At 42.6% G+C, this 25,557-nt stretch overlaps 1 protein-coding gene across 9 annotated transcripts in view; it reads right to left on the reverse strand.

Annotated features, from left to right (window-relative positions):
- Window positions 1-250: 250 nt before the first annotated feature.
- The window catches only part of LOC143512076 (acetylserotonin O-methyltransferase-like), a 47,491-nt gene continuing 22,184 nt past the window's right edge, over window positions 251-25,557 (reverse strand). For 4 of the 9 annotated variants that reach the window (XM_077001971.1, XM_077001976.1, XM_077001975.1 and 1 more), the window contains 5 exons: window positions 21,112-21,180; window positions 19,536-19,654; window positions 16,113-16,253; window positions 9,304-9,426; window positions 255-724 (listed from right to left, as the gene is read on the reverse strand). In XM_077001971.1, the coding sequence (XP_076858086.1) occupies window positions 510-724; window positions 9,304-9,426; window positions 16,113-16,253; window positions 19,536-19,654; window positions 21,112-21,180 (667 nt within the window). In that variant the 3' untranslated portion in view covers window positions 255-509. Of the gene's footprint in view, window positions 725-8,626; window positions 9,035-9,303; window positions 9,427-10,664; window positions 11,253-11,300; window positions 14,086-16,112; window positions 16,254-19,535; window positions 19,655-21,111; window positions 21,181-25,557 lie in introns of those variants that run through there. The other 5 variants (XM_077001974.1, XM_077001973.1, XM_077001972.1 and 2 more) reach the window with 5 other exon arrangements.

A 25,557-nucleotide genomic window follows, 5' to 3' on the forward strand; every position in this document is an offset into this window, starting at 1 on the left:
CAAATATCCAAATGCAGGTTTCAGCACTGAATAAACCATCTTAAGCTCAAGCCATGGTCCATGGTATCATGAGTATTTTATAATCTGTAATCGCAGCACAAATTTCTAATAGGTGGAGCACATCTACTGGACTCTCTGATAACCAAAACAGAGTCTGAAAGAGAACCCAGAGGTCTTGTGTAAAATGTACAAGAAAATAAGAAAATATAAAGAAGTGAAGTGATCTTCAGCAAAACATTTTTTATTACTTTTATTTATTCTATATTTAATTATACCAATTCTCCTTACAGACAAACCTGATAAAATGCCAGCAGGGTGGACAGCAAGACTGATGGTCACACCGTAATCACCAGACACTGGGCAGCAGCACTGGTCTGGCCACAGTGGGAAGAGCTTTGCTCTCTCCACACAGCTCAGTGCAGTGAGATGCCATGGCTGTCACACCAGCCTTCAGCTTGATTGGTCGATGAGCAGGGAGGAGCTGAGTACTGGGAGATGCTCAGCTGGAGTCAGCCCTTGAGAGCTAGTATGACGCTGTAAATGTTACCAGCTCTGCAGATGTGGATGGTGGAGAATCCAACAGCGGTAAGGAGGCTGGTGTACTCGGAACCCTTACGCTCTCGACCTTCTGTCTGAACCAGCATGTCGAGGGAGTATAGCTGCACAGTCAGGGGACCGCTGTTATCCTCGGAGAGAAGGGCCTCAACCAGCAGCACGCCACCGCCTACACACATACAGACACACGCAAAAACACATAAAACAGCTGTCTTCCTCAGAGACAAGGGCCTCCACCTGCAACATCCCATCACACACACCCACAAGAAGATAACCACACCAATGCAGAACACACACACACACACACAAAAAACTCTGTATTGCTCTCTACTGTGATCCAGTACACTCAGCCCAATTTATCAACTGCACACACACAGCAATGCCTTCCGGTATTCCTGAAGCTACAGTTGTGCTCAAAATAATAGCAGTGTCTTTAAAAAAATAAGTAAATATCAAAATTCTTCTAACAAATTGTACTTTAATGAACACAAATGCATTGAGGACACAGCACATTCTATTCCAAAGCAGGACAATTGGGAAAAGTAATTAAAACTCAAATAATAATAATGATATTTCACAGAAAGTCAGAAACGTAATGTTAAAAAAAAAATAGCAGCGTTAACATCTTTTCTTGGAAACTCAAAAATGTACTGCACAAACTAAGAGATTCTTGATAAGCCAACTTGGCTGAGTATCCTAAACTAATATTTTGTTGCAAAACCACGGTTTCTGATAACTGCTTCACATCTGAGGTGCATGGAGTCAACCAATTTTTGGCAACGGTCAACGGGTATTGCAGCCCAGGCCAATTGTATTATATTCCACAATTCCCCTGCATTTCTTGGTTTTGCCTCATGCACTGCAGTTTTTATGTCAGCCCACAAGTTTTCTATGGGATTAAGGTCCGGGGATTGTGCTGGCCACTACATCAGTTGAATCATGTTTGTCTGGAACCATGCTTTTGCTCGCTTGCTGGTATGTTTTGGGTCCACCTCAAAGGCATTTCCTCTTCAGCATATGGCAGCATGACTTCTTCCAATATCCTGATGTACTCAAATTGATCCATGACCCCTGGTATGCGATAAATAGGACCAACACCGTAGTAGGAGAAACATCCCCATATCATGATGCTTCCGCCACCATGCTTAACCGTCTTCACTGAGTACTGTGGCTTGTATTCTGTGTTTGCAGGACGTCTGACATACTGTCTGTGACCCTTGGACCCAAAAAGAAGAACCTTGCTTTCATCAGTCCACAAAATGTTACGCCATTTCTTCTCAGGCCACTCAATGTGTTTTTTGGCAAATTCTAACAGCTTCTGCACATGTCTTTTATTTAGCAGTGGGACTTTGCGGGGGCTTCTTGCTGGTAGGTTGATTTCAACAAGACGTCTTCTGACTGTACCAGTACTCACAGTCAACTGAAGGTCTTCCTTGATCCTCTTGGAACCGATCATTGGCTGAGCCTTTACCAGTTTGGCTATTCTCCTATCCATTCAAGGAGTTGTTTTTCCTTTTCTTCCGCGTTTTTCTTCCCATTTCAATGCATTGGAGATCCCCTTCTGGGGATTCCATTGTTCTTCAAGGGGACTTCAATGCAGAGGTGGGGACTCGAGTCACATGACTTGGACTAGAGTTAGACTCAAGTCATTAATATTAAGACTTTTGACTTGACTTGAAAAAATATTCAGAGACTTAGACTTGACTTGGACTTTTACACCAATAACTTGGGACTTGAATTGGACTTGAACCTGTTTACTTGCAAAGACTTGATTTTTTTTTACCCCAAATCTAAATTTTAAAACGCATATTAATATTTATAAAGTGCGCCCCATTAATTTCATTTCCGTCCTTCTGACGCAGACCGGTGTTACACCAGATTCTGTGACCGTCGAGTTTTGTGACCACAGGGGGCGCTATTTCACAGTTTCTGTTCAGAGGCACAAACTTTACGAATGCTACGTAAACTACGCTGATGCACTTTCTTTACTCGTGTTGTTGGTGTACACGAGCCAAAATATGACAGATGATTATATTTACATTTTATCGTCTTTTTATTACGTAAACAAGATTTACCATCCCCTCACCATTGCAGCCAACAAAGAAATCATGAATGGGATGTACAGGTGAGCCTTTTTAACTGGGGTCACCAATTCTGACGGCAGCCATCAGAATATGTGACCCCACTGAATCTCCAGGTAACAATAGTAGCCTACACCGTGACCCCACAATAACAGAAAACAATGAAAAAATAACCCTAACCTTTTATTAGTCTATATTTAAACATTTTATCCAAATGTTTAGAATAACCATTCGTAATGACAGCATCTTGCTTACGATGAAGCTTGCTATTTTCGTGTAAAATGATGTAACGAAACATTCTTGTTTAAGTACATTTATGTAATTAAGAGAAGATAAAATGTAAATGATCTGTCATCTTTTGGCTGGCGGACACCAACAAAACGAGTAAAGAAATGCATCAGCGTAGCATTCGTAAAGCGTTGGTGCCTGTAAAAAAAAAAAGACTCGAAAGGACTTGAAATTCCAAGTTTCAGACTTGACTTGACGTTTGCTTGTCTTGACTCGAGACTTGACTTGAGTTGACCGTCTTTGCTTGAGACTTGACTCGGGACTTGAGGATAAAGACTTGGACTTACTTGAGACTTGCAAAACACTGACTTGGTCCCACCTCTGCTTCAATGCTCATGTGGGCAATGACAGTAGGACCTGGAAGGGCATGATTGACGAGCACAGAAGTCAAATAACTTTGGAGAGGCTGTACCTCCCACAGTCTGTCCATGACAAATACCATATTCGAGCACAGAGGATTTCATAAGTGCACATGGCACCAAGACATTTTATGTATTGTGCCGTCGGACTTGCGACCGTGTGTTTTGGACACTCGGGTAAAGAAAAGAGCTGAGCTATTGACCGATCACCACCTAGTGGTGAGTTAGATCAGATGGCGGGCCAGGATGCCAGACAGACCCAAACATATAATGAGGGTTTGGTGGGAACGTCTGGAAGAGAAACCTGTCAGAAAGATCTTTAACTCCTACATCAGGTAGAACTTTGAACGAGGGAGACATTGAGTCATTGAGTGTTCCATGCCTCCATTGCCAATGCGGCGGACTTGAGCTGTGACCGCAAGGTTGTCTGTGCCTGTTGTGGCGGCAATCTCCAAACCTGATGGTGGACACCTCGGATAAGGCAGGCTGTCATGCTGAAGAAAGAGTCCTATCGGGCATGGTTGGCTTGTGGGACTGGAGGCAGCAGACGAGTACAGGAGGGCCAAGTGGATTGCGGCTTTGACCATGGCAAAGGCAAAAACTTGAGAAGAGTTCAGTGAGTCTATGGAAAGTGACTTTCGATCAGCTCCTGAAAGATTCTGGAAAACCATCAGGCAACTCAGGAGGGGAAAGTGGTTCCCGACCAACACAATATACAGTGTGGCTGGGAATCTGCTGACCTCGACTGGGGATGTCATTAGGGGGTGGAAGGAATACTTCAGGGATCTTCTCAATCCCACCATCACACCTTCTACAGAGGAAGCAGAACTGGAGGACTTAGACAGGGTTTGCCCATCAATCAGGCTGAGGTAACCAGGGTAATTGTGAAACTACCCTGGGTGGAAATGTAGGTGGTAGGTGTAAAGGCTCCAGGGGTGGATAAGATCTGCCCCAAGTTCCTTAAGGCTCTGGATGTTGTGGGACTGTCCTGGTTGACACGTCTTTGCAACATTGCATGTACTGTACACTGGGGGTAGTGCCTCTGGACTCTCAAACTGGGGTGGTGGTTTCCCCTTTTAAGAAAGTGGACCGGAGGGTGTGCTCCAACTATTGGGGGATCACACTCCTCAGCCTCTCCAGTAAGGTCTATGCAGGGTTACTGGAGGAGAGAGTCCGGTCGATCGTCAAATCTCAGTTACAAGAGGAACCAATGTGGGCTCCGTCCTGGTTGTGGAACATTGTACCAGCTTTTCTCTATTGTGAGGGTCCCTGAGGGTGTATGGGAGTTCACTCAACCAGTCCTCATGTGTTTTGTGGATTTGGAGAATCCATCAGGGATTCCTCTGAGGGCTGCTCCGGGAGTATAGGGTATGGGCCCTGCTTCGGGCTATCCAGTCCCTGTACAAATGGATCAGGAGCTTGGCTCGCATGGCCAGCAGTAAGTCAAACTGGGAGTTAGACTTCACCCTTGATCACAGATTCTGTTCATACCTTTTATGGACAGATTTTCTCGGTATAGCCAAGTGGCGGAGGGGGTCCGGTTTGGTGACATCAGGATTCTGCTTCTCCTTTTTGTGGATAATGTGGTCCTGTTGGCATCATCAGACCAGGACCTACAGTTGTCCCTGGATCAGTTTGCAGCTGAGTGTGAGAAAGCCAGAATGAGAATCAGCACCTCTAAAACTGAGACCATAGGAAGGGTGGAGTGCCTTCTCTGGGTCTGGAGTGAGTCCTTGCCTCAAGTGGAGGAGTTCAAGTATCTCAGGTGAGGGAAGGATGGAACAAGAGATTGACAGGCGGCGGCTACAGTGTTGCGAATACTTTACTGGACCATTGTAGTGAAGAGAGAGCTGAACCAAAAGGCAAAGCTCTCAATTTACAGGTCAATCGATGTTCCGACTCTTACCTATGGTCACGAGCTCTGGGTAGTGACCAAAAAAATGGAGACTGCAAATACATGCGACTGTAAGGAGTTCTCTCTGCAGGGTGTCCGGGCTCTCCCTTAGAGATAAGGTACAGAATATGGTAATCCGGGAGAGGCTCAGAGTAGAATCGCTGCCCCTCCACATAGAGAGGAGCTAGTTCAGGTGGTTCGAGTATCTGGTCCGGATGCCACCTGGGTGCCTCCCTGGGCATGTCCAACTAGGAAGAGACCCCGGGAAAGATCCAGGACACACTGGTGAGATTATATCTCTCGGCTGTCCTGGGAACGCTTCTGCATCCCCCCAGAAGAGCTAGAAGAGGTGGCTGGGGAAAGGGAAACCTGGCCCTCTTTGCTTAGGCTACTGCTCCCGCGACCCAGATAAGATGGATGTAAATTCAAAATAACAAAAGAACTGAGATCAGCTAGCATAGCCTATCTGCATTTAGCTAGTAAGTTCAATTTAGCACAGCAAATTTCCCCAGCAAAGAGGGAAAAAATGAACCTGAATGCTACTGGAATAAACACAACAGTGGGATAGATAGATGGTAAAGGAGAATAGACAAAGAACAGGCAGGACACAAAGCAGAAGAGAGACAAAACCAACAAAACCCCAAACTAACAGTACCAAGAATTGATTTTTCCACCCAGCTCACACAATGTGTCACATATTCAGGGTAAGAACTCCACTTTATTATTCAAAGAAGAACCAAAGTCATCAATACATTAGCTAGGTAACTTTGCTAAAATGTCTACACTTGTTAGCTAGGTTTACTAATCTATCAGTTGATCTCAGTCTCTTCTCATTGGACTGCTGGCATTTTTTAATGGATCTGCTAATATACATTTTTGAGGACTGTGAGAAAGACCAGAAAGCAGGTTTCTGACTGTTAACATCTATCAAAACAGTACACTGTAAAACCAACAGCAAGATGAAGCTGCACTGAAAACATCTGAAGGGTTCTTCAAAACATATCAGAATGTGAGAAAATCCAAAGACATCCCCACATGCCAGAATCACAGCAGGCAGAGGAAGAATCCCAAAGTACCATTGTATAAGACAAGCTCATCTCAGACCCTACTGACCCAGATTAAAAACTCTTAATAAGGATTTTCAGCACATCAAATACACACTGATATTCTCATACTACAAGAAACTTTGTGCAAAACAAACATTGCCACTCACTGTCTCAAAGACTACAGGGAGATTAGTATTTCATGGCAAAGAACAGGACACCAGGGTCAGAACTTAGGAGGAATAGTAGTATGGCATAAATAAATTTAGATACACTAAAAATGGGAAAACATACTTGGCTAAAAATAAAAAAGCTGTTTGCTCAAGGACAGTTCCTTTTGCCATACATTTTTTTGCACTAGAATCCCCATACTACTCTGAAGAGATGGATAAAGAGTACCCTTACTATTCTGAAAAGTGAGATCCAGAGTCTCCGTACTACTCTGAAGAAGGCATTCCAGAACCCCTACTGAAGAGAGATCCAGAGTCCCCAAACTACTCTGAAGAAAGACAGCATGAGTCCCTACTACCCTATACTACTCTGAAAAGAAATTGGCAAGAGAAACATGCCTTTTCCAGGCCCTGGCAAATCTGCTCACCTGCGGCAACCTTAATGTCAGATCTGGAACTGCCCAATTTCGACAATTTTCTTAAAAAAAAAGTGACAAATATTGAATTGCCATGTATTTTTGACAACTTTCCGAATGCCCACAGACACAACCACGACTGTGTAGTCCACAAAAGCAACAAACGCCTCTTGCAGCTTTGTCAAAAACTAGGTCTGTATGTGCACCGTCATTGGTGAGTTATGATGGGACTCTCTGGGGAGTTACTCCTTTTGCTCAACTTATGGCAATTGCACAGTGAATTATATGATAACAAATTAGGTCCTTTCTCTCTTGGTGTATTAACTGTAAAGCCACTAACCCGTCTACCTGAAATTAAAATATTTTAATTCATTACAAGGATAGAGACAAGCAATACTGTATCCACACTGCCCAATAAGCTAGTCAGCACTCAAGAACTTTGAAACAATTTTAAACACATTTCTGAAGCCCACATGCTCTGCTGCACTCTGAGCCTGGGGTGAGCCGCGATGAGGCGTGTGAGTAGCCCTGCCTTTGACTTGCACTCCCTCGCTCAGCATGACAATAATAACATATGGGGAGCACATTTTAAATCATTCTATAATGAATTACCCACAACAAAATTCCTGTTTGTTACCCAAAACAATTCCTGAACAAAAGCATATAACTGAAAAATACTGTATATTTATTTATTTATATATTAGAATTGACAATTAAAGACCTCCAGAATCCTCTGTACACACAAAGTTCTGAGCAGAAACATAGAAATAAAATATATACTCTAAAACCTAAAGAAGCAAGTTTGTCTGATGGAATTTTAAATCAATTGAAGTTTATCTGTGTTATTAATCATTTTGACATCTTCAAAATGATTCTCAGTGCAGGTTACTACCCTGACATTTGGAGTCAATGTATGGTCACATGCATTTTCAAAAGTGAAAATAGATCTGTGGCATCTGTCTGAACAGAAATCTAGTGAAGGTCCTGTGTAGTGGTATTAATTCAAGACTTTATGAAGCACAATGTCTTGAGTAAAAGTCAGATTGGATTCATACCAAATTACAACAAATCAGATCACATTTAGACCCTACACAACCCAATGTCCATGTTAGCCAAAACAAAATACAGTCTCTCAGTCTCTCTCACACAAATAAAAACAGACCAAACCAAAATTTACCTTAGAAATACAAACACTGTAACACTCAAGTACAAAGCAAAAGCAGTGTTATATGGCCATAAAATGACAGTACAGTGTAGCAGATTACCTGCTCACAGTGACTGGTGTTAAACACAGGACCACACTCACAAAGCACAGACTCAGTGAATACAGCCTGGACATCCAGCTAATATAAGAAACCATGGCTGCCCAGAGAGCAGAAACAATGCCAGAGGGCAATAATGACACTGCAGACACAGTGCTACACTTTCACAGTGAATGTGAAACATTCAACTAAATATGTCAAACTTCAAAAATGTGAGGTGATGCACCACAAATTTAGATATCTACCTAATACCAGCAATCTGCTCATCCTAATGGGACAAAATAAACGAAGCAGTGCTTTAGCTGAGCAGTATATACAATATATGTCTGTCCTAACATTTGTGACAGTGAGTAGTCTCAAACACACAACTGTATTGCCCTGTTTTGTAAAATCATAAATAATGTATTTATTATTTCTTCCTCCAATCCTTATTATTATTATTAATTTATTTTCCTTTCTTTTCACATCGTTAAGTATTCATTCATGCCAATTACAGATGTTGTGTATTAGTATTTATTATTATTAACATTCATTTCCTCAATATTACAAAGGTTCATTGATGTTTTACTAGAATACTGCTTGGCAATACTGTAAATGAATATGGTGATGCCAATAAAGCTTACTGAATTGAAACAGAGAGAAGTATGTATCTGATGATACAAATAAAACTATCATAATGGAAGAATAATGAGTATGTGTAAATTCATAGCCCTGTAAGTAGGAGTAGCTCATTCAGTATAATAGCGGTGTTCCCCATCCACAAAATCCTTGTTCAGGGTATCTCAGTGGGCTCATAACCCCATGGTTGCCAGATATGAGTGGATTTGAGATTAAACCTGCTTCTTAGCTCCTCAGTATGGGATATGTGTAGCTGTGTCCGTGTGTGTGGGTGTGTGCGCAGGAAAGGCTCCGGGCAATAATGTGAGGCATAGCATGGTGGGATCTGCTCATCTGTCATCTGTGACTCTGGGAAAATAACCAGTCAATAGAAAAGTTCCAGTACACCCTGACATTTGTTTATTTTTGTACATATGCAGGCAAACACACATTTGGATTTGCCAGAATAAAACACACACGTATATCAGTAGACCAGCTGCATGGTAATGTCTCACAAGAAGAATTTATATGGCCTTATATGGGCAAGTGAGAGAGAGAGAGAGAGAGAGAGAGAGAGAGAGAGAGAGAGAGAGAGAGAGAAGACTAATGTGTGTATGTATGAGTGTGCACTTGTGCACCTGGTTTGCAGGATTGGTAGACCTTGGCCAGCAGCAGTCTACACTGCTTCTCTGTCCAGTCATGCAGAATCCTCGCCAGGATGAAGAGATCGGCATCTGGAAGAGCATTTTTAAAGAAGTCTCCTATAAACAGATACAGAGATACACACACACACAAACATCCACAAGCACACATTTACACATGGACACACCCTAAACCACATACCAAGACAGAAAGACCAAATCAACCACCCATAAGCCATGAGTCCCATCTCCAAGAGTGTATTCTTCTCAGTCAACTAGTTAATTAAACTATGTGTTAATAAGGCAGCCCACAGAATTGCTCATTATTAATATGCAATTTGCAAAAACAAGAATACATGCCTTTCATTTATTACTCACTCTTCTTCACCAGAACCCCAGGGTGCTTTTTACTGCTCAGTAAGAGTTCAGATTTCTGAAAATTTAGCCTGATACACTTGAGCTCCTCCGGCTTTTCTGTCTAAAAGGTTTTCCCATTGCTCACAGGGTTTTCATTTTGACCTAACCTGTACCTCAGGACAGGTCCTGATACTGTGCTCTGTAGCCCTTCATCCTGTCCTTAGCAGACAGCCCCAAAAGCAACCAATAGTAAAGTAAGCAATGAATGTCCATGTGTTGGTAATTTTATTTGAAATTGTTTGAAATGCATTTTGGATGTATAAGCATTCTTTAAAAAATTAAGTCTTTTTGGAGACACTTATGCAGTTATAGTGATGCATAAGAAGAAAATATTGTCAGATATTTTTTAATATTATAAAGAGAGAGAGAGTCAGAGACAGACACAGCGAGAGAATGTGTGTGTTTATGCATGTCGTCCCACTCGGACACACCACTGATACAGTAGGTTAGGTATGCACATTATACGCATACTTATGTTATACACATATGATCTGAAGTTACGTGTATATAGAATCTTTTTCAGTAACTAAGTGTGGCGAGCAAAACTAACAAAAACCCAAAAAGAAGATGCACGACTACGCCACCTAGGGGAATTTCACCCCAAGGAATTATACTGGGGCAAATGAAAGCCTCAGCACAAACGAAAACCATTAACGAAAAGGACACAAGTTCAAGACCACTGGACCAGAGAGGTAGTTTCAATAATTTCTTTAATATAAAAATATACTTCGACCACTTTATGGATCGTATATAAAAATATATAATTTGCACAGACTCACAATGACAAGTAAAACAAGAGGGAACAGGGCTGCGGCCTTGGTAATTAAGATGAGAGCTATGAGATCACCTCTATACTGTACGCTCACCGTGACCACACTTCACACTCAATACTCTTCACTCACTACCACACCCGTGCACGAGATCCCACCACCTGGAACATCTGCCTCTGTCCGGCCTGCAGCTCCTGCCCTGCACAAACAATCAAATAATTAAACAAAACCCGGACAATAAGAAAACCAATAAGTCACAAACACAACCCAAAAAACCAAACGCTTTGCAGCGCAGTTTGGCACCAACACTATTTAAAGAAACCACGAAACAAATCACACCACAAAATCACTGCAAACGAAAAAGGGATAAAGAAATAAAAACCAGACACTCAACCAAATCAAACATGTAAAACTAAGAAGAAGGTCGCCGCCAAACTGAGCCTAAACACGTAACAGGGAAAAACAAATAAAAAAAACACGAAACACACGATCACTCGAACGACGTGAATCACGAACGGCCCAAACAAAACAGCAGCACTGCCGGCTACTGGAACCACGCGCAAACTTTATTTTTGGGCGAAAGTCTATAATGCTGTTGTCTTCTTTCCCCCCCATGACTGGAATCCGCTCATTGCTCCGACAGCCACTGCGAATTCTTCAGAACAGCGTGATGACTAACCAGGTTGTTCTCAAAGGGCATATAGCAACTGCCCACCTGTGGTAGATCAGCGCAGTAATTCTCATGACGCGCCCACCGAACTGTGACGAAACAGCAGAGCATGTTAGTTCTCAGCGCACAGCACTCACCGATAATCAGACGCCAAAAGAAGCGCCATACCTTGACGGTATTAAACTGGTCCACCAAAGGAAGCCAGGCCCAACAACAATAAATTGGCACCACTAAAGGTGCTGGAGAAGCGGGATGACAGAAGGGAGTCTGCCCAAGTAACCACACCCCCGCTATTTATAACACCAGGATAAACCTGCCCCGCGACTCGCATGGCTCCACCGCAATTTATCATTAGGGAGGGAACCAGTGAGATTGCCCCAACAATCTCACTCTACCACATTCTACCCCCACATTTAATATCGTCGCCCCGACGATGAACCCATGTAGAAACCACTAGTGCCATGGTCCAAACACGGCCAACTGTACATTTGACACAGAGCTGTGTGGCTCGTCTGCCTCACAAACCCCACCGACCGCACGCATCCTCGCAGGTCTTGCTATTAAGCAACCAATAGTCTACACACATGTGCAAACTCCCATACTTCCCCGTCACCAACACGACAGGAGAGGCACATACACTACTACTCCCTCTCACTACCCGAGACTCGAGAAGCTGATCGATATGAGCCCTTACGACGTCATACTCGGATGGAGGAATGTGTCTATACCTCTGCCGCACTGGTGCACTATCCAACAAAGGAATTTCATGTGTTATAAGGTTGGTGCAACCCAGATCACCCTCATGGGCTGAAAAAACTGAATTGTAGTTCTGTAGAAGAGACCTCACTTCACCCTGTTCCTGGTCTGTCAGTGCCGATAAGTCTACAGCCTCTATTCCAGTCTGCACAGAAGTAGTCACCACAGAGGGTCGCATTGTAGCAGTGGTGGACCTAACTTCCATAACCCCAGTAGGAAGACTAACAACCTGAACACTGCTTAAGAACCCAAGGTGTGTGCGTGGGTAAAGAACAACTTCAATGGTTCCTACATTGACGACAGGAACATACACTGTACCCTTATCCACTTGAACTAGGCAGGGAGAGGCCAATAGCCCGGCTGGCAACCCAGCCTCAGGAGGTTCAAAAAGAGCAGAGCGACCAAAAGGTAACTCCGCACAAGTGCTGGCCACTAACTTCATCATACCACCAGGGATTCGCAATGCTCGACCACCTCGGGCTCGCACAATACCCCTAGAGCCTCTAGGCACCTGCAACTCAGACTGATGACACCGCTGCAATGCCTCAATGACTGGGCTAGGAGCTTGCGCCACTACCGGCAAATTGAAAAAGGCTGGACCATGTAAGCCAAACAACTCCTGATAACACTTACTAATAACATTCATCCCCAAAACCCCAGGGACTATGGAGGAAACACCAGGAGGATCCTTCACTACCAGGATGCCACAACCAGGAATCACTTTGCCACACAGTGCCACATCCAACTCCAGATAACCGATGTATGGGATATCAAGCCCATTAGCCGCCCGTAGTTGTAGCCAATGACAGGCCTGGAGACGGTCCTGACCCCAAGGTTCAAACTGCTGCAAAAAGAAACTCTCGGTGACAGTAGACACCATAGAACCCGTGTCCAACAGACAAGAGACTGAAACGCCCCCAATTACAATATCAATGACTGGGCAAGATGACATTAGCCTAGAAACAGTACCTGCCTCAGAGCCCAAGGATACCCCTTCTGAACTGTGGCTCTGCAGCTCAGTGGGCATTAGTTTTCCGACTGCTGATGGTGAGCGGACTCTGCTGCCCTTAAGGGTGGGCCCCGATTGGAGTGCAACACCCGTTCCCCATCACACTCTCTTGCAAAATGACCAGGCCGCTGGCATCGGCGACAAATGACACGCCCTTGTTGAAAGGGACGATTACGTTCTGAGGACGTCTGCAAAGAAGCAACAGTTTGAGTTAACTTATCAAGTTGAGCTTGCTGACACTTCATCAACTCTTTCAACTCTTGCAACTCAGATGACCTTGACGCACTGGGTGAAACTGAACAGGGACTCCCCTGCACACCATACTGTAAGCCATATGCAGATGGTAGGGAGAGACAACGTCCCCTGGCACCCCCTGGCAATCCTTCCCTCTCCCATCGAATGGCCTCTCCACGCACCTCTAACAATGTGGCAGTGGGCTGCTGCCGAACAAACTGCTTCAGCTCTCTACGGAGAGCACCGTCTAAAACATGTTCTACAAACTGATCCCGAAGTAAAACCTGCGCGTTTAACATTCCCTCTGGGGCCTGTTGCTTTACCGGTTCCATCAACGCCATCAATGCTAATGAGAACTCCTGTAATGTTTCCCCTTCCTGCTGTTTTCTTGAGAAAAAGGCCTGCTGTAATGTTACATAAGATTGTGAGCACTCGTAAAGATCTTTTAAAATGGTAAAAATGCTAGCTGGATCCCCCCTCTCTATATTAGAGCGGTACTTTATTTCTTCCCTTGCCTCCCCTTCCAAATGGTCAAAAATAAAGAAAGCCTGATCGGATACCGAGAGATGGCGGGCTCGCATACAAGCTTTAACTTCTTCTATCCATTCCACTATACCGATCCCAGTCTTACCATTAAAAAACGAACATTTACGATCGCGAGGGACAACCACCAAACGCTCCGTAACACTAGCACCCGTTGAAGGGGCATTACTTACACCAACAGGAACAGCTGGGATAACTACACTAGCACCAGTTGGTACAGTAGCCCTTTCCTGGAGTAATCGCTCATTATCAGCCTTAAGCTGCATGACTAGGTCTCGAAGCTGCTGTATCTCTTCCTCCATTTTAATAGCAGGTGTGCTATAACACAAAAACAACCCAGTCAAACTACCAGTCCCTCAAACAAATGCTGCTGTTTTGTATCAAAAAAAAGAGAAAAAAAAAAAATAATCAATCCCCAAAACATACAAACTAATACACTCTACGTCTCTGGTACTCAGTGGATCCTGCCGACTACTGCCAAAATGTGGCGAGCAAAACTAACAAAAACCCAAAAAGAAGATGCACGACTACGCCACCTAGGGGAATTTCACCCCAAGGAATTATACTGGGGCAAATGAAAGCCTCAGCACAAACGAAAACCATTAACGAAAAGGACACAAGTTCAAGACCACTGGACCAGAGAGGTAGTTTCAATAATTTCTTTAATATAAAAATATACTTCGACCACTTTATGGATCGTATATAAAAATATATAATTTGCACAGACTCACAATGACAAGTAAAACAAGAGGGAACAGGGCTGCGGCCTTGGTAATTAAGATGAGAGCTATGAGATCACCTCTATACTGTACGCTCACCGTGACCACACTTCACACTCAATACTCTTCACTCACTACCACACCCGTGCACGATCCCACCACCTGGAACATCTGCCTCTGTCCGGCCTGCAGCTCCTGCCCTGCACAAACAATCAAATAATTAAACAAAACCCGGACAATAAGAAAACCAATAAGTCACAAACACAACCCAAAAAACCAAACGCTTTGCAGCGCAGTTTGGCACCAACACTATTTAAAGAAACCACGAAACAAATCACACCACAAAATCACTGCAAACGAAAAAGGGATAAAGAAATAAAAACCAGACACTCAACCAAATCAAACATGTAAAACTAAGAAGAAGGTCGCCGCCAAACTGAGCCTAAACACGTAACAGGGAAAAACAAATAAAAAAAACACGAAACACACGATCACTCGAACGACGTGAATCACGAACGGCCCAAACAAAACAGCAGCACTGCCGGCTACTGGAACCACGCGCAAACTTTATTTTTGGGCGAAAGTCTATAATGCTGTTGTCTTCTTTCCCCCCCATGACTGGAATCCGCTCATTGCTCCGACAGCCACTGCGAATTCTTCAGAACAGCGTGATGACTAACCAGGTTGTTCTCAAAGGGCATATAGCAACTGCCCACCTGTGGTAGATCAGCGCAGTAATTCTCATGACGCGCCCACCGAACTGTGACGAAACAGCAGAGCATGTTAGTTCTCAGCGCACAGCACTCACCGATAATCAGACGCCAAAAGAAGCGCCATACCTTGACGGTATTAAACTGGTCCACCAAAGGAAGCCAGGCCCAACAACAATAAATTGGCACCACTAAAGGTGCTGGAGAAGCGGGATGACAGAAGGGAGTCTGCCCAAGTAACCACACCCCCGCTATTTATAACACCAGGATAAACCTGCCCCGCGACTCGCATGGCTCCACCGCAATTTATCATTAGGGAGGGAACCAGTGAGATTGCCCCAACAATCTCACTCTACCACATAAGGACACATTAGAATCAACACACTGCACAATGTTTTTACATCCAGTCAACATACTGGTGAGAAACAGCAGCCAACTGGTGTGCAGCTTACTAACCACTGGAAACCACAACCCCCCTCCATGCATAAAGACTACATGTGCATTAACATGTAATGTGTAATTAAGTGCAATTGTTGCCTGAAAAGTCATCCTGTATTATGTTCCAGTTCACAATATGTTAAAGTCTTTAATAAATGTGTTTTAGGTTGTACAAATCTGTGGTTCCTCAATATTTTGAAAATGAAGGAAATCATATGTGTGACCCAAGCAAACAGATTCATGTATTAAAATCATTTTTGTTTACCTTTTACCTCTCATCAGGTATCACAGGCCTTAATGCTCATCCCTTCATTCAAATATATAAAGATCTGTAGAACAGCCATGGAAACAACTAATCTGGAACACCTGGGGGCAAATCGTAACCTTGTTGTCTTTGTCACTACGCTGACATCAGCGTCAGCTCTGTGCAGGCATAAAACAGTAGGCATCTCTCCTCCTCTCTCCCATTTTCTTCCAGAACACCCCCTCCCTCACAGAAGGGTGACTCACCCTCCAACCCCCACCGCCACATGCTCCTACCTTCACAGATAGAGATCCTCACGTCCTCCGCTGACAGAAAGTGCTTGCGGCATGTTTCCGTAACCTTTGGGAGGTCAAGGATAGTGACTGTGCACTCTGGGTAGACTGATACACACTGCTTTGCCAGAGCACCACTGCAACCTGAAAAACACACACACACACGTCACCAGAGCACCAGTGCAGCCGGTGAAACACACACAATACACACAGACAGACAGACACCGCTTCACCAGACAACGCAAAGTATAGCTATTAAAATAACACAATCATCTTGGCCATGCTTGGTTCATATTGTTTATGGAACAGCTGAATATTTGCAGTTGTGTGAAACAATCTCATAAAACTTTAGCCCCATACAGCATTACATTTTGGGAAAGAACAATTAGTTACAACCCAAGTATATCGGGCAGCACCCTGCTCTAAAAAGTCTCTGGTTGAGCATGACAGCAGCGATATCTAATGCAGTGTGGCTGTTTGTGTAGTCTGCCCCACCCTCTGCCTTTTGAAGGATGAGCCTTCATTTCAAGAATCTTTCTTACTGAACAACAGCATAGAAAACCTGGCATGCTTAGTAATCTCCTGACAGAACTGTTACTGAAATGCTGAAGGTCAGAGAGCAAACTGTAGAAACCGTGCTTACAAAAAATTGTGATACCCAACACAATAACTGAGAAATTATGAAAAAGTCCCACCCCAGGCAAACAAAAGGGAACTCGAGCACAATTATGCCGACACACCTCTGCCTGAAATTAGTGATGCTGACGAAGTCCTGAACTGACAAGAGGACAAGCGGATATCGTCTCCATTCAGCGCATGAACATCGTACTTCAGTGGCTGTCACCGAAAGCTCTGAGCGCCCATTTCTGTAATTAGCGAGGGAAACAATTTTATGCACTTCTCCAGAGGTTTCCCTCTTCTATTTATGAAGTATGTTATTCTTAACTAGCTGAAAAACAGCAGCTATTGTCCACGTCTCTGAATTAGGCCATATTAGAAAATCAGTCAAAAGTAAAATCCAAAGATGTTTCAAACGGAAACATTGATGCATTTCTGACCAACCTGCGTGACAGCTAAAGGGTTCGTGATCCACACACTTTTCAAAAACAATCAAAAGAGGCAGTGGCTCCCTGTCTTAATAAAAGAGAGCAATACTTTGGCAGTCCTAAGGCACCACCATACGGATAGTGTCGCTTGTAATCTTATCTGATTACATATTCCTGTCACATCCACAATGTCTCTCAATGTGTGCATGATAAAAGACACAAAGAGAGATGTCGCCTGGTCACCTCTGTAGGCATCTCGATGCCTGGGGTCCCAGTACAGACGACTTTACATATTCTACCGGAGAGTTTCTGTGCTATGCCTACACTATTATTCATGTCTAGTCTGCTAAACAATTTGACAAATTATTCCTTATAGGATGTAATTTTTATAATCATCAGAATGCATTCAGTCTAATGGTTATCTAGTGTTTGGCATTGACCTTTGTATAGGACTGTAGTTTAGTCGAAGGGAGGAAGGGGAAGCAGAGAGAACGAGAGAGAGTGAGAGAGTGAGAGAGACAGACAGGTAGAGGGCATCTGTAGTGCTTTCTCAACATTAGACGTAGGCTAAGACGTATCTTCAGGGCTCTGTCTCAGCAGGTTGATCTCAGCTGTGTGTGTGTGTGTGTGTGTGTGTGTGTGTGTGTGTATACACGTGTTTGAGTCATCTACACAGTTTGCGGGGACTAGCTCCACAGTTCCATCTAGTGGAACTTTATTTTGTTCCATACCTTCAATTCCAGCATTAACCTGGCAACTCAAGGTTAAGTACTTGCAAAACTGACAGGTAGAACTGTCTGGGGCATTCTGCTCACTATCAAGAGGGAAATGGCTGTGTAACATCACTGTCAGAGAAAGATGTCAGGGTAACAATTCACTGTCAGAGAGAGATGTCAGTGTAACAATTCACTGTCAGAGAGAGATGTCAGTGTAACAATTCACTGTCAGAGAGAGATGTCAGTGTAACAATTCACTGTCAGAGAAAGATGTCAGTGTAACAATTCACTGTCAGAGAGAAATTGTAGTGTAACACCACAGTCAGAGAGGGATGGCAGTATAACATGTTACTGTCAGGATGCAGCATGCCGTTTTGTCCAATTATCAACATACATCACCATGTGTAGCCACTGTGTCCTTCCTATAAGCAGTTAGTAGCCTGGCTACTAACAAATTCCAATATGACTTTTATTGTTTGACCATATTTTTCTTTAGAGATCCTGCAGAATGTTGATATTACTGTATTACATGTGTATCATGTGTGAGTCCCTTTATATTATAATTACTTCAGTGGCGGCCATTTACACATACATGAAACTTGGAGATGAACCTTATCCTACATCATACCACATCTGAATAATAGAACACTGCATGTCACTAAGTGACTGACCTTCACAGAGAAAAGCCAAAACAGAGCAGCACTGTGATTCTTCTATTCCTTATGCACAGTACACTGTGTATTGAGCCAATTAAACTGCTGTCTGGAAGCATGGTTGATTGCTATTTTCTTACTGCTAGTCCTAAAACAGTAGTAACACAGGAGCGCCACCATGTGTTCATATATTCAGATGCACTGTCCTCGCCGTGAGGCAGCAGTGCATACTGGGAGGGCCTTGGAGCGAGCAATGGGGGGCACAGATGGATGCTTAGCATTGAGGGTGACCCAGCATGCAGTCCCACACCTGGGTGGTGTGTGCAAGTCAGGACACAGAAGATGAGCCTACAGCCTATTGTCTGGGGCAAATTTCGCAAATGTCTGGAGCAAAAGTGCATTATTGCCAACAAACTGGATCACACTAGGACAAATAATACAAACTATAGCCACTTTGTGCATGTTTATTGTTATATAGCTCAGAGTGCTTAGGACATGCAGGGTCTGTGCTGTGCTAGGTGTTATTTAGCTGTATATGAGAACAGCACCTCACTCATACCTCACAGCTACAACGCTATGGGATATCCTGAAAGAAAATAGCAGACTGCACCAGGAAGTGGTTGATCATGTTGTCATGTTGTGAATCCATGCAATGCAATCCCACAAAAAAACTCTTCTTTTAATGATTTAGGGTTATTTTTATTTTAGTGTTCTCTGAAAACACTAGGGGTGACCTGCAATAGTCGCTGATTCGACTATAGTCGACTAGCCAACCTACCATGTTTAGCCTATTCATTTATCTGACTGTTTTAGGTTTTTACTTTGAAGAGGTAAAATGTCCTGAATGAGAACGGGATCCCGTTTAAGCTCTAAATAAAATAATAATAATAAACCCGATTCGACTATTAGTCGACTAAAGGGAAAAGCTGACGAATCAGATTCGACTATGAAAATCCTTAGTTGAATACACCCCTAGAAAACACACATGAAAATTGAGAGATAGAGGCCTACCTCCGAGGTCATAAATACTCTTAAATGGAGACAGGTCAAATGCGGTGACGACATCCTTGCCACAGATGTTCCACACAGAGTTCATAAGCTGCATAAACCTCACCATTTCTTCATCAGACCTGCAATACACACACCATAGCATGAGAGTCAGCAGACTTCCCACTTCCCAGAGCACAAAACAAGGTAGGGGCCCTTAGCTTCTCCCAGATCACCATTGTCATCGGCAGTCCCACTCCTTTGGCCCATTTTTGCTTATTCATTATTGGCCTTTTGGTCTGCCGGACCATACAGAGCATGGCTGTTATGCTCAGAGCAGAATCTGTGTCCATGTCTGTCCAAGAGTCCCACCTAGACCAGGGTGTCCAGTGGTAAACCTCAGAGCAATAGGACCCCGAGGTATGTGGCGGGTATTCATGTGTGATGGGGTCTAGGACACCACCTAGTCAGTCGCTCCTCCTTGGCTGAGACTCGTAACCCAGAGGGAATGCTGGTGTTTACAAATACAACAGCAGACAGCTCAGACAAAGCCTCTGGCTGTGGCATGTTTATGGATGTCTTTTTCAAGCTCTGCTGACTTTTATTTTCTTGATTTTTAAGAGACAAATAAATCCCATAATTATGTTCTGGTTAGTTCACATTCACATGGCTTGACCAGCGCATTCACTTCCCATCCATAAAGTGCCCAGGAATGATTCTGATCTTCCCTTGGTGAAGAATCATCTCACAAGACATGTTCAGCATTCAGAGCCTGGGCACGTGTGTTGTTACATATGAATAAATGATAATGTTGCATTTATGATAAATCTATGCAAGCAGGCACTGGTTAACAATGTAAAAGACAATATGTTAATTCAACAACACCCTCCCTCCCCTCATCCCGAAGTCATAAAGTTTTATCCAAAAATCTAATGAGCTTATTGACCCTAGGAAAGACTAAGGATGTAGAAAATAGGTTTTTGTTGAAGAGTTATTTGGTCCTTTTAGGTTCTTCCATCCACAAGAATTTTACAAATCATTGATTGACTTTTACCCATTGTTTATGATACCACTTTTATTCAAGTCTTACCTCATGAGAAATGTAGTCCAACAGACAGTTAGTCCCAGTTTCAAGCCTTTTTATGAACCTCTAGAAAATGGAATTATTCTCCCTTGCCTTAGGGAACAGACACTGAGATTGAGACTGTGTGTATGTGTGTGTCAGAGAGAGAAAGAGAGAGTGTGTCTATGTATGTGCTCTGTGTGCATGTCTATTGTGTATGTGCATGGGTGTGTTTGCGTGTTTTTTGCACAGTTTTGAGAACAGCCGGCTCTGTCCAGAGTGGCTAGTATGATGGTACCCCGAGGTCTCTCACTGTGTCTTTGAACAGAATATCCAAATGCTGCTCTCAGCTTCTTTGTACCAGAATATAACCCAGAAACACGCATGTGTGTTACTGCACAGCTGCTGCAGGGCTGAATGACGACTGCATTGACCTGACAGATGCACAGAGAGTAGCAAGAAGCACTGAAAGAATGTTAAGAATGACTATACACACATGCACACACACCAAGTCATCTTTAGAGAAGGGAAGCTCACCTGTAGAGGGCTTCAAATAGATCCTTGGAGCTAACTCCAAAAGCCTTTTCATACTGGTTCTTCCCCTCTCTGAAAAAGGAGACACGAGGTAAACATGGACAATGAACGTTTCGAACTTGAAACTTGGACATTCAAGTTCTACAGAAGCAACTCTATTCCCAAATATTTGATAACAATAGGCACAGGCAGTTGTGATAAGGTGTTAAATGAATAATATTTATTAGTTACTAGCCTGTTTGAGGAGTTCAACATGTTCAACCTTCAAGGAATATTCCAGCCATTTCTGAGCCTTACTTCTACACTATCTATAACTGTAGAGTATGGTTATTTATCACACATGACCATTTTGACATTTCCCTGTACTAAAAAAACTAAATCTATTGACCTGAAACACACTTCATTATGAAAGTGAAAGGGCAGTTTTTTCAAAAATGCATTAACAGAATTAAGAAACTACCTCTGGGTTTCCATTAAAGACGTGGTAGACTTTGTATAAAAAGTCTAAAATTCCTTTAATCTCCTCAACTTCTAAATATCTAAAGATCATAAAGTATTAATTATACTAATATACTAACCTATACCATTTTACAGGTATTGTAATCACCCAACATCTCAGGTGATTGTGAGAGCTCAGAGCTGCATCCTGTTCGTCTTCTCTGTTCATGTCTTTCTTATAGAACAAGCAGTAATAAAGAATCATTCCTGTTTTTCATTTCCTTGCCAACAAAACTGAACCCAGTCCCAGGTTTCTTCTGAACTACAGAACATGTCTTTATCAAGGATGTCATCTAGTGGCCTAGAGGCAGACGTTTCAATCACATTTTTGTGGTACTGTATAAAACACACATTCACTTTCATTAGAACTAGTAGCATTATTTTCTGACCATATGTTTGTGCTAAGGAACTATGGTGGCCCTGAAAGCCCATCGCGATGCAAGCGAAAAACGCTCTGCAAATACACAAAGCAAATGTCTGGAGTGAGATTACTGTATTTAATATGAGAGCGCAAAGATAAGGTTAAATCGAGCAAGTCAGACACACTGAGCATGCAAAATCAAGACCGAGCAAAAACAGTGACGGCGAGAGCAGAGAAACAAGAATTGTTAAGTGCACTCACTTCACTGTTTTTAGTTTTTTGCTCGCATCACAGTGGCGGCCTCTGACAAATATCTCGGGGGGGCAAACCTTGGGAGGACCAAGACTCAAAAGGGAACCCATGCTCGTCATACATACATGTATGTACATATATAAATATGTAACAGATTAATCAAAGGCCAAAGTAAACAGATGAGTATTTATTCGAGATTTAAACATTGAGACCGTGTCTGAGTCCCGAATAGAGGCAGGAAGATTATTCCACAGTTGTGGAGCTTTAAAAGAAAAGGCTCTTCCACCCACTTTTGATCCTAGGAACAGTTAATAACCCTGCGTCCTGCGAACGAAGTGAACGTGCTGGGTTGTAATGATCTCACTTCATGTTGATTATTTAATTTAATTTTAATTAGATTTTTAAAACATATCGCCCTGTTATTCCTATATCTGCCACGGTTAACAGACACAGTCTCAGTGGTTTGGTAGGTAGGGAAGTAAGTTCTACTTAGCTGGGTATGGAAGTAAGTTCTACTTAGCGAATGGCCGTTGGAAACCGTTTTTTTTTTCATTTTTGGGTGATGTTGTCCTTAACCGTCTGTCTGTCTGTTGTCAGTTGTATGTATCGACACCGTTATTTTGTTGTGTTAGCGCTTGCTAACAACTGTCCGGTCACTGCTACTCTGTTCCCATTAGAAACGCAGAGCCGTCGCTCTGCCTTAAGGCCCATTCACACCCTACTGTAATAGGCCCTTTTCACAACAAAGCGGAAATACGTCACCGCCGGGTAAAACAAGTTCCGGTACTCGCAGAAGATAGTTGTTGTCAATTCACCTCAGCATGGAGCGTGTGTTTACTTCATCCCTGTCGTCGCTGCAGAGACTGAATTTTAAATACGTTTCCAGTATCGTTGGAGAACATTCAACAACGAACGGTTCCAAGTTAAATAGAGGCTACAAATTGTTTGTAGAATAATTTATTCACTTATACCAGGGTAAGCTAACACCAGCTAGCACTAGCTAGGTAACTAACTATTATTTAACGTATAGCTGGTTCCATTAGTCATCCTACGGAGTGGTAAAACAGTCTATATTACTATGATATATATTATAATATTACAAATGATACTGACAGCTTTAGTTAACAATATCTAGCTAGGTTAAGCTGGGCGTACACTGTGCGATTTTTGGCCCATTTTCAGCCGATTTTTCACTCGTGCAACACTGAAAAAAATGACTTTTTGGCACTGTAATTATTATTTGAATTGTCTATGTAAATTTTACAAAAAAATACGAATTCAGTGCTTTTACTTTAAAATAGCAGTTTTTCATGTAGTCCATTACTTGGTGATTGTTCGTAGTTATGTGACCTCAGTTTTGTATGTAAATTGAATCATTTGATCCAAGTAATATTTACTAAACCAGTTCATTGGATTAATTAATTGATATTTGCAAGTAAAATGTAATTGAGTGACATCAGTGAATCTGAGAACCTTCTCTGCAATCAAAGCATGACGTCAAAGCCCCTCCCCACATTTCATCGGACACGTATCTCCTTGGACAGTTGGCATTTTGGCGGAGGAGAACTTGAATATGGAATCATGAAGGTAAGGTTTTAAGCAAAATAAAATTTTACGTTCCTGTTGGTTCACCTACTTAAGTTTCTCCGCGACTGCAGCACTAGCAAATAGTGCATGTTCCTGCTAGCTAACTAACTAGCTAACTAACTTTGCTGGCGCAAGGTATTTGGTGACCGCCTAAGCAACACACACCTAATGTCTTTAAATAAATAAATAATTAAAAACTTTAATTGTTTCATCAAGATCCAACACTTCATGCATACATTTACAGTGATGTATATTAAACCTTGTTTTGTGCACAATTTTGCTTGGGTGAGCTGGCTATGCCGCAGGTCTATCGTCTGCACACGTGCTCTGCCTAGCCCAGCACGTGTGGTGGAGCTAGCATGCTTTCTTCGGCAAGGGTTGATTTGGTATTTGTTTGTGGTATTTTTGTTACTCCAGCTCGTAAAGTCTTCAGCCGACATGAGAGGGAGGATTACTTATTTCATGTTTAATTTCACAATAAACCGAGTGACAAGCAAGCCCTTGTGTCTGAATATTTCGATGACCGAATTGTGGTTGTCACACATGGTAGTCAGAAACATAATGAAGTCACAACAGTCTTTATAGGAGCATGAAAAAAAGATACAAAAAATGAAATATAAATGAGTTAGTAGAATTAGTTGAAAAGCATATAGATAACCTTTATGTTTATTTTATTTTTTTTGTTACAGAACATAGGACCTTCTGAATGCTAATTTGGACTCCACGACTGACACAAGGTAAGATCAAATTAGCAATGAGTAGGTTTAATTTGTCACAATTTTTTTGTGTGGCAGTTTGTTTTAATTTTGAGATGTTTAATTTGTATGTTTTAGGTGCCACATCATGAGATGGTTGTGCAAGATATGTAGCTTTGAGTCAAAGAAGAGGTTGGAATTGTTAAAACATTACAGACTAAAGCATGGAAATGGTGGTCGCAGCCAGTCAATCCCTTGTCTTCACACTGATTGCCCTTGCTCTTTTAAAACATTTAATGCCCTTCAGACCCATTTATGTCGACACCATGTGGAGATGGTCACACAAAGTGGACCCCTTTCATTTACTTGTCTACTTTGCTGCTCTGTTTTTTTTGATTCAGAGAAACAGTATTTTGAGCATCTGGGTAGGCACTTACGAAAGTTTGAAGCAGTTGCATGTGTCTTCAAAAACTGCAACTTCAGTACGAATATTTATTCCACCTTTGCTACACATAGACACAGAAAACACCAGTCACACAGACTTGAGGATTTTAAAACTGAAGTTTTAAAAAGGCAACCTTATGAACCCATGTTTGCTCAGGATGAGACCTGTGAAGAGAGCTCAGAGCTTTGGGATGGTGAACCACAGGAGTTGTCTCAAGATATAAAGGAGAAATTTGGCCTTCTCTTTTTAAAGCTTGAAAGCAAGTTTAATGTCCCGAACAAATGCATTGATGAAATAGTAGATGAGCTTCAGTTTATATCCACCTCTGCATCTGGTCCACTTTTAAGAGATGTGGTGGTGTCCACCTTGAATAACCATAACTGTGATCTGGATCCAGCCATTATCTTGGATTTAGTGAAAAATATTTGTGAGACACATCCTATAAGTGCTGCATTGGGGACAAGTGGCCCTTTCACAACTTCATTTAAGAGAAGAGAATTCATGAAGAAGCATTTTTCAGTTGTTGAACCAGAAGAACACATACTTGATAAAAAAGAGGGCAAAACCTTCCAGTATGTCCCAATATTGCCCTCCTTGTTGCAGGTCCTAAG

Source organism: Brachyhypopomus gauderio, chromosome 4 (assembly GCF_052324685.1).
Source record: "Brachyhypopomus gauderio isolate BG-103 chromosome 4, BGAUD_0.2, whole genome shotgun sequence".
NCBI classification, from domain to species: domain Eukaryota; kingdom Metazoa; phylum Chordata; class Actinopteri; order Gymnotiformes; family Hypopomidae; genus Brachyhypopomus; species Brachyhypopomus gauderio.